The sequence below is a fragment of the Punica granatum genome, chromosome 5 (genome assembly GCF_007655135.1).
Source record: "Punica granatum isolate Tunisia-2019 chromosome 5, ASM765513v2, whole genome shotgun sequence".
NCBI lineage: Eukaryota > Viridiplantae > Streptophyta > Magnoliopsida > Myrtales > Lythraceae > Punica > Punica granatum.
Window position 1 is genome coordinate 27,553,602 of NC_045131.1, and position 10,285 is coordinate 27,563,886.

The 10,285-nt window shown below is 38.5% G+C and overlaps 1 protein-coding gene across 1 annotated transcript; it reads left to right on the forward strand.

Moving 5' to 3' along the window:
- Nucleotides 1–229: 229 nt before the first annotated feature.
- LOC116209114 (kelch-like protein 31) lies at nt 230–1,498 on the forward strand. Its single transcript, XM_031542672.1, has one exon. The coding sequence runs from the start codon at nt 365–367 to the stop codon at nt 1,496–1,498; it is 1,134 nt and encodes a 377-aa protein (XP_031398532.1). The 5' UTR covers nt 230–364.
- The last annotated feature ends 8,787 nt before the right edge of the window (nt 1,499–10,285 follow it).

Sequence of the window (10,285 nt, forward strand, 5' to 3'; positions counted from 1 at the left end):
AATAGATTCCTCTTTTGATTCCCCTCTAGTTTGATGCCTTGAAATCTCCGAAACCTCTTCAAATCCAAAACAGAATCCGACACTCCAAGAGACAATAACCCACCAAAAAATTAATATTCAATTACAAAACCAATGATTAGGCCAATCAATAGCACATAACGAGAAACCCTAATCTAGATTTTACCAAACATTGCCAATTCGATATGATCAACCCATTAATTTCCTTGTGCTCTCCGTCATGAAACAAACCTCTATATCTATTGCAGTACCTTTATATGACATTTCTCCTTTTGGCCATCCCATGATAAACCATCAATATTAGCGTGCAATATTTGATCACTGTCCTGCCTCCCCAAACGGGCCAATGGGTTCTCTCCCCTCACTGCCGAGACCGGCAACACCGCCACCATTGACAGGATTGGACGTCTCCAGCTACAGGGTTTATGCCTCGTTCTGCATGAGGGAGCCAACATCGGATGCCAGCATCTCTAACTGGATAGAATGCTATGATCCATGTGGCAACACATGGACTCAAGTCACCTCGATTCCTGGCATAATCGATCAACACGTCCTGAAGGGCTTCGCCATGGTCTCAGTTGGGGATTGGCTTTATGTAATTGGCGGGCAGCTGTGCCGGAAGGAGATGGCTCATGTCTCTGACGAACTAGCTGACTTGGTTGATGTCAAGGGAGAAGTACTATCATCTGTCTGGTGTTACAATGTCCGGACGGACCACTGGTCGAAATGCGCAGCACTGAGGATGCCACGGTCCGACTTCGCGTGTACAGTTTGTGACGGTAAGATCTATGTTGCTGGGGGCCAGTCCCCTCAATGTAGTGCCAGGGGAATTTCCAGCACGGAGGTGTACGATCCCGCCCTGGATGAATGGACCTCTCTACCTAACATGAACACAGTTAGGTACAAATGTGTGGGGGTCACTTGGCAGGGAAAAATTCACGTGGTCGGGGGATTCGCGGAGAGGCTGGACTCCGACAGAGCATTACCTTTCATGGTGGAGCGGAGCTCGGCGGAGGTGTACGACCCAAGGACCGGGAGATGGGAACTGATGGCAAAGATGTGGCAGTTAGACGTGCCACCAAACCAAATTGTCCCGGTGGAAGGGAGGTTGTTCAGCTCTGGTGATTGCCTCAAGGCGTGGAAGGGACATATCGAGGCCTACGACGATAAGCTGAACATATGGAACGTAGTGCGAGGGTCCCATCTAAGGACTCTGTCGCTCCCAATAGCCAGCACATCCAATGGTCATGACAGTGAGAATTCACCACAAGTCCAACAACTATACCTAACTATGGCGCATATTAGGACTCATTTGTATTTCTTGGCGGGTTACCGGACCCAAGAATCTCCCAAAACAGTTTCAATGGTTCACGTGTTCGACACATCAGCAACCAGCAACGGGTGGAAGAGTTTTGAGCCGATATTAGAGGACGTCGAGAAGGAGTTATGCAGTCATTGTTGTGTGGTTCAACTCTTGTGATCCTACACCTTAACAAAATGGCTTGGTATATGTTTTTACTTGTGCTGGCAATAATGGTACCTGTACCTAGGTCTCTTGGGTCCCTGATAACTTATTAGAGGCTGTGGACAGGTGCAACACGATCCGAAGTTTTGCTTACATTGTAATTGAAAAAAGTTAAGAGACCATAGCATATTGTAATTTTGATTACACGTATAGTTGTACTAGCCCATGACCACATGATTGATTCCGGTCAATGTAACTCGAGAAATTAACGACAACACTCTAAATATAAACAATGGGTAAATTGCATTGATAGTCCAAAAAGTTTTACAAATATTTCAATATAGTACAAAAAGTTTTTTTTGCTACTTGATGGTACAAAATGTTTCAAAATTGTTTCAGTATAGTACAAACCGTCATCTCGCCATTGACGCCGTCAAGCTGTCTTTTACAAGATCTGAGAATTTTGCATCATCATGTAACTTACATAAAAATGTTTCAAAGTTGTTTCAGTATAGTACAAACCGTCATCTCGCCATTAACGCCGTCAAGCCGTCTTTTGCAAGATCTGAAAATTTTGCATCATCATGTAACTTACATAAAATTTTTTGTACTATTAAGTTACAACTTCAAAACATTTTGTACCATCATGTAACGTCCCAAAAAAACCGATTTTGCACCATCAGCGTCGGCTTGATGGCGTCAATGGCAAGATAACGGTTTGTACTATACTGAAATAATTTTGAAACATTTTGTACCATCAAGTAGCAAAAAAAACTTTCTGTACCATATTGAAATATTTGTAAAACTTTTTGGACCACCAATGTAATTTACCCTATAAACAATATATATAACGTAGAATAACAAAATGTCTACAAATATTATACTGTCGTGGAACACCGTTACTACACTCGCGCGCTCTCCTAACTATTAGAGCCTAATTCCATGGAAAATTCTAAAAACAACAAACTTTATGATGAAAAGGGAAATGAAATTTCAGAGAGATAGAGAGAGAGAGAGATTGAAGAGAATACTGGTGGCTCTGACAAAGGTGAGCAAGAAGTAGAAGCCGAAGACGGTGAGCTTCGGGGCAGACTTGGACTTAGTGATGAAGTAGAGGAAGCCCAGGTAAGGGAATAGGGAGAAGGTGAAGAGTTATGAAGCTATGCTCTCCGAATCAATGTTGGGGGCCCACAGCTCCACAAGAAACAACGAATTGCGCATAACCCCTCCTCCCCTTCTTCCTTCCGGCGGGTATCTGAAACTCTCAAAGAAACTGAGCTCTTTGGGTTCTCGAAATCGGTTCGATGGTGGGTTCTGCTGGAAAGAGACTTTAACAGAGGAAGGAAGGGGAAGAAGCTGAAGGGACGGCAATAGCGGGGATCTTCCACGAAGGTAGTTGCAGACAAGTTGGGTATCCACCTCTTGTTGGCGGATACTTTCCACGAAGGCCAGTATCCACCTCTTATTAGTTTGTGGTCTTTATTTGAATAAATAAGAATCGATCTTTTCTGCTCATGACGGCTCAAGAAAGTATAATACATATGTATATATGAGTTTTTTTTAATTACAAGTAGAATATTACGATTCACGATTCGATTTTACGATTCATGATTTCACGATTTCATGACCCTCGATCGATTCTAGATAGAATCGGGATTCTGACAACCTTGGAGATACCACAACCTATCAGCTCAAGCTTTTGGGTTAGAGATGGGCGCAATCACTTATAGACCTAGTGAAATTTTACATGGTATCATAGCGGGTTTTGCTTTCGCAAGCTCGTGTAGGCTCACATCGAGCCAAGTCTAGTTCTGAGATAGCCAAATTGCGTCTCATCTTAGTCCAATCCACATCTGGCCTCATTATCAATTATTCCTCCTCCCCTCGCCTGAGGTGCAAGAAGAAGTCCACGTCGTGGTTGAGTCCCGAGCACGAAAGTCTAGTCTCGGCTCGTACTCATTTCTTGAGGGCGGATGTCCAAGTCCACGTGACACGTGTAAGTGAAGTATGAAAGCCATACGTTGTCACGTGAAAGCTGGTGTTAATACATATTGTCTCACATAGAAAAATTAAAGAGAAATCAACGAGTTTATAAGTGATTGGCTACCACAATCTATCAGTTCAAGCTCTTGAACTGAAGATGGGTCCAATGACTTATACGTCTAATGAAATTTTACAACATAGAATTTAATATTGAGACAATTAAATAATTTAGGCAAAATTAACCAAACCAATCAAGCTGCTCTTATCAGAATTCGAAAAGAGAGTGAATATTTAAATGGGCAATCCCAAGAGATATGCATGAGAAAGGGGTTCATTACACACATATCTATAGGGTTTATATAGCATCAGTCCAATAAATATGCCCAAGAATAAATAATATAAGTATGCCAGACAAGATATGAAGTGGTATAATAAAAAAATATTGTTTTATACTCGGAGTAAGTATAATAGTTAAAAAACTCTTTACGAAATTATTAATTGGCATGCAATAACAGTTTTCGCTCAATCAATCAATCAAAGTTGATATGATAAACGAGTACAAAATAAAATGATCAAGCAATTTCACTCAGTCAATCATTGAAAGTCTATTGATATGATAAATGGGTACAAAATAGAATGACCAAGAGTGAGATTACAAAGATAGAAAAAAATACAACAGATTCACCATATCACTATAAGGGAAGATACAATGTGACAAACACATGTGAAGTACGTACATATACTTGTAGAGATCCTTTCAGTTGTTGTAGTCCACTCTCGACCTCTTGCAACTACTATGTATGGACCCCAGTGAAAATTGAGAAAAGAAGCTAGTTGCAATCCATACAGAGATCGCTACTACGTGAAAACAGAGAAATAAAGTCAAGATGGGTCTTAAATCGGTATCCGGTGCGGGAACCTTTCACATATCATAACATCCAGACCAAATTAGTCAACCTAACCTAAACAACCAAATCGTGTGTTTAGATTTAGAAATTTTTTTTAATTCAATTTAACTCAATTTCATTTATTTTCAATTCAACAATATAATTATTACTTTTTTTTAATAATTTTTTTTAACAATTCAGTTCAATTTTTAATACTAAATTCTCTCAACTATTTATTACTTTTTCACAATTCAATAATACAATTATTACTTTATTTCAACTATTCATTACTTTTTCACACTTTTTCTCATTATTCAACAACATAATCCTTACAAACCAATTAAAACCAAAACTCAACTCAACTCAACTGTAAAAGCAAACACATTCTTAGACAATCAAAGTCGCTAGACTTCCTTGACTGGTTCAAACCCGCGAATGCCTATCCTAGACAATCAAACCGAAGTAGTAAAGCTTCCTTGATTAGTTCAAACAAGAGATTGTCATCAGGGAGGCGAGACCTGCCAAAATCAATAACAAAACAACAAAGCCACAAAAGATCAATTTTTGCAGGCGGGTGGTTAGATCAATCGGACTAATGGCTTAATCCTTCAAAGTGTAAGGTGGGGATACTGTTGCAAGGGAGGTGGCGGAGCCAAAGACGAGAATCACCACCACGAGGGGAGGAGGAGAAATCCGGTCAAAGCAGTGAGTTGGGCCTCCAGTGCCGGGGGGCAAAAGGCCATGTCAGATCGGCCAGTGGTCCTCCAGGAGCCGCCAAATTAGAGGCGCTTCACAGGACTGCCACTGGTCTTCCCGGGGCTGCCGCATCAGAACCGTTGCCGGTCGGTGGCCCGCTGCCGCAGCCTGAGGGAGGTCAGGTCCGTCGCAGGGCATGCAATAACAATAAAAATTATAAAATGAACAAAGGGTCTCATTTCTCTGATTTGATTCGATCAAATTACAAAGCAACGAAGGACATCATGATTGTACACCATTTTGTGTTAGAAAAAGACATTATTAACAATCCACTTAGCTCTGCCGGTCATATAACAAGCATTCATCTGCATAATAGGCTCACTTCTCTATATAGCCTTCGAAGTTAAGTAAAAGTGAGACTACACGCTAATTAATAATTGATTCATTGCAAAAATGCTGGCTTAACGCTGTTAAAATCGATGTTCTATTTAATGAATGCCTTTGATTTGACACTATTAGCTCATAAAATTTTCTCTCATGAAAAATTGTCCACTTCCATCTCACAGATGGTCTCTTGCATCTCTAAAACCGTTCGATCACGAGAGCGGGAGAAATACCGATATAGCGGCCCTAAGGTATAAGAGACCGTCCGACAGTGGACCATAAAATATCAAAATTTCCCCTTGTATGGGATCACCAAAACATTTTATCAAACTAGTTCGAATCTCCCTATGGTCACTTGCCAGATCAATAGTCAAATTTACCCATTTCGTGCGTTGCAGAGAGATCACGCGACCAAAAGGACTAGTCGGGCGAAGCCCCGATACCTTCGGAATAATAAGAAAAAAAAAATTATCAAAACCGTTTTCCTTTTTTTTTTTTTAGGAAATCAGACTGGAATTGGCATTAATTGGGCCCGAAGGAGTGTCACCTGGGCCCAAATGTGTTTGGACAAAAGCCTAAAAGGAGCCCAATATCTCGACTCGAGCACTCGAGTGGTCAGCGTTCCTCCATTGTTGACCGCTATGAAAAGCCGTGAAAGCCGAAAGTCAAACATTTCAGCTCTGACAGGAAGTCATTGAATGGGCCAATCACGGCTGTCCAGTCTCTGACACGAATCCGAATCCTATAAAAAGCAATCGCACGTGCGACCAGTCGGTGAGGCACGCGTGAGAGGGGAGTTACGTTCCAGTGTACTTTCATGTTGGAGCGGGGGACGTAGGTACCGTCTGATTGAATGGATCGACGGCTGGCATTAGATGATGTAACAGATGCGCTCCTGGCCGTTGGATTGAGGGGGACAGGGTCGAGGATAGAATAGGGCCGGATGTTGGGTTGGGGACAGGAAAAGGCCCGACATGTCAAAGCTAATGGATCTTTTGATTTCAGGAAAAAATTTTATCAATGAATGAAGTGAAGGTAATGTATAGACGTATCTCTTATTTAGTAATTAAGAAATTTTAATTTTAATATTCAATGAGATTATTTGCGTCTCATTATTAGATATTTTAAATTTTTATTGTATTAAGCCAAAATTAAAAAAATATATATCTTTTGTTTTCTGGTTCTAAATACCATAACATAGTTTTTTTTTTGTTTTATGTGCATTCTACTATTCAAAATAGACTCCGACTAATTCTATTATGTTAGAGTTGATTCTTTAAGGACTGAAATTTTCTTAACGTGGATTTCTTGAGGAATGAGATCGATACAATGGTACAAGTCGTCGAATCAGACTCATTCAGTTTCTCATATTCAAATCTTCATAAGGGAAGTTTTCATGCGTCCATATTTAACTTTTGCTATTTTGAATAGGCCACGGGCCCCCATATAACCAAAAAAAAAATGTAAATAAATGCTTTCAGTTTTTTCCAGTTTGGCACATGGAGACAAGACAATATACGGGGAAGTTGATTTTCCTCCGAATATAATTTTTAACGAATGTCTTCTCCTTCGTGCCTTTTTAAGTATGATCAGGCAATGTACAGGCAATGTAAATTGATATCATATGTACACAAGGTACGTTAACATTATGTTTGACAATACAAAGTGTGTAATTATAAGTATAGCTCGATGTTTTCCTCATTGAATTTATGACAAATATCATCTCCACAAATATAGTGTCTTTTTATGTGATTTGCCTGTGTATATCAGTTAGGAACTTTTATACTGTCCACCGCCGGTGTAAACCAACTCTCCACCGTTAGTTTCTCCTCATGCTAATTGTGTTCATCCTTTCATTTTTTAATTATAATTTTATGACAAATGTCTTACTTACAAAGATTAATTTTCTAATTCAACGACAATTCATAAGGCAGCATCCCATACAATATCCTACGAATATAATAAAGTCTATATATATCTTCTTCTCTTACAACGTTCATCTTCTTTTTATGTTCATTGATTTCCCGTTCATAAAAAAAAAAATTTCAAGAATCGTGTCTATGAATGCCGAGTGGTGCACATTCTTTATTATAATTAAAATCCTAAAAACCCTAAAACTCTAGAAACCTTCAAACCCTAAAACCCTAAAAAACGTGAAATCGATGAATGCAATATCGATTATACACGTGTAAGAAATCTTTTATTTTCATATTGACAATTTCTTGACCTTGCATGAGAATCATTCATTAAAACTATATAGACTATCGTTCCGCAATGTGCTTAAAATTATGGTAACCTTATATGTGTGTGTGTATATATATCTAAGATAAATTCGGGTAGACTATTTGGCAATTACTTGCCGAGTGGGACCAAATTTCAGGGTTGAGGAGGTTGGGGGAGACATGAGGACATAGGCCGACATGGTGCATGTGGTAATGCGAGGAAGATTTTATCAATGCCATTGGGACACATTGCTCGCATACTCAAGAAAAACATAATAATAATAATAAACAAGAAATCAGTTTTTTATTATAAAAAACAAATATCTAGAGTTTACATACTTGCTCTGCTCGATGTCTAAGAAAATGATATATTAAAAAATTATTTAATTCGTGAGAAAAAGCTAATTATTTTTAAGAAATTATTTTTTCCTGGATGGATTTATTCATGAATAGCTTCAATTATTTGGATATTTTTATATAAGAATTGAGTGTTATAATCAGATGTCAAGTATATGATATGCATATTACATATATTATTTAATTTATCAAGAAAACCTTTTGTTTTCTAATAAAATATTTCATGTTTATTTATAAATCTAAACTTTTTATTTTACGATAAATCTTTTTAGTTACTCTTGATTTTTTATGAAGAATAAAATTTTCCAATCAGTAAAAAAGAAGAATAACCACGAATGGAGACTTTCAAAAAAATGAGGCGTGCATATTTTGGTAATTGATATTACCATATATATATAAATCTACCATTTATAGCGATCGTCATGAAACGTAAACACAGTGCCGGTTATTTAGCATGTTTTTATGATGATTTATTCTTTTTTCTCGCATGTCTATGATAACACTCTTTTTTAGATATATTAGTACAAGTGCTTCGCCTTCATTCAACAGTTCTTTTCTTTTAATCATTTTATACTTCATTTACTTTTAAGAGTCATTTTCAAGTTCTATGTTAGACCAGAAATGCCTCTCAAAGACGAGCTGATTATAGGCTAATACAAGCATGTACTATTCATGTACGACATAAGGTAATTCTGGAGCAACTTGATTGATCGAGTGCCTGTTCTTTTAAGTGGGCTCCCATTCGGTCTCTCCCTTTATCGCGGAGATAGAAAGAAAGTGAAGGATATGGACCTCAAAAGTGCAAAATAATTCATAAATTGAAATGCATTGCAAATAAAAACCACCAAAAGGGAAGCACTCGATGCCCAGTTTTTGCTTTCACTTTGTGGTATTGGTGGTGGTGGTGGTGGTGTAGCAGAACAGTCATATCGGGCCCAAACAAAGGCCATCCCTTGAAAAAAAAAAAAAGGAACAGTTATTGGTACATTTTCTTCTTCTGCAAACACAAAAATATGGGATTGGCTGATATTTCCTATGCTAGGAATGGAAGCAGTGTTATCAGAATCGGATCAGATATTAAACCAGTCGAGGTATAGGTTCACGGATTTAATGGGTCCAACCAAGATTTGACGGATCGGACCGCACGTTTAATTAAAAATTATAAATACATATATTACTAATAAAATTATGATTAATAATGATAATTGATAAGCATATAATAATTAGGAAGAAATAAATAAATAATAGAAAGAGAAAGTATCTTTGTTCGCTCATTTGTGTTGCAAAATTTAACAAAATTCTTATAAAATCATGTAAAGGGTAAAGTCAACAGAAAAGAAATTGATAGCTTAATAGTCTAGAGGGTGTCTAACTTTACATTGAGAGAGTGAGAGGTCTTGTGCTCGACTCCCTTAACATCCCTTCAATTTTTCTCATTTAACCCAATAAGAGAGCCCTAGAGAGAACCAATTGAACCGGCCAATTTTAGGGGATTAGCTTGAGAAATCAGTCGGTTTTATGGGAGTTTGAATGTGCATTTTGATCTTTAAATAGAACTGGACTGCTAGAGGTGCTAGTTCCCGGTTTAACCAATTCAACCGGCCGGTCTAGTCCGGTTCTAATAACACTGGATGGGAGAATCAATATCAAATCCATGCCTTGTACGTACAAGAACATAAATGCACATCTAAAAAAATAGACACCTTTGAATCACTAGTAACACGATCAGTTCTTTTCTTTCCTCTACACGTTCATTGGTTTGTACCGACTGAAACTGCTAAGTTATCATCGGTTTGATTACTGATGTGGTCATTGGTTTGAACAGATCGAGATTTCTTAGTGGTTTGGTTGATCTTGCCGGCTTGGTCGATTGCCTTTCCCAGTTTGCGGAATTGGTCGGCAGCTTGGTATCTTTCTCGGCTTGTCGGATTGGTCGATATCCCTCCCCACCCTTGGCTTTGATTCTACATGTCGATAGCGTTTTGTGAAAGGATCTTGGCGCACAAGTACAGCTCATGGCTCCCTGCTTTGCTCATATATCGAGGTCTCTACCGAACCTCGGTATCATATGGATGAATTCTACATGGTTATATGGCTTGAGGACCCTTCCCTGGTTTATCGGAGTCCATATGTGACGGCAGAAGGTTTTGATCGAAATTTCGGATAGCTACTACCCTTACTTTCTAGCTCAGTTTCTTCAATATAGTATGTTTGGGAGGATCTGATTAATTCTGATATTGTAATATTTGTTCTTGAGCATTTTCACCATGTAC

What these genes read in the sequence shown, in the direction of transcription:
- LOC116209114 (XM_031542672.1), top strand. Translation starts at nt 365, where the DNA reads ATGGGTTCTCTCCCCTCACTGCCGAGACCGGCAACACCGCCACCATTG.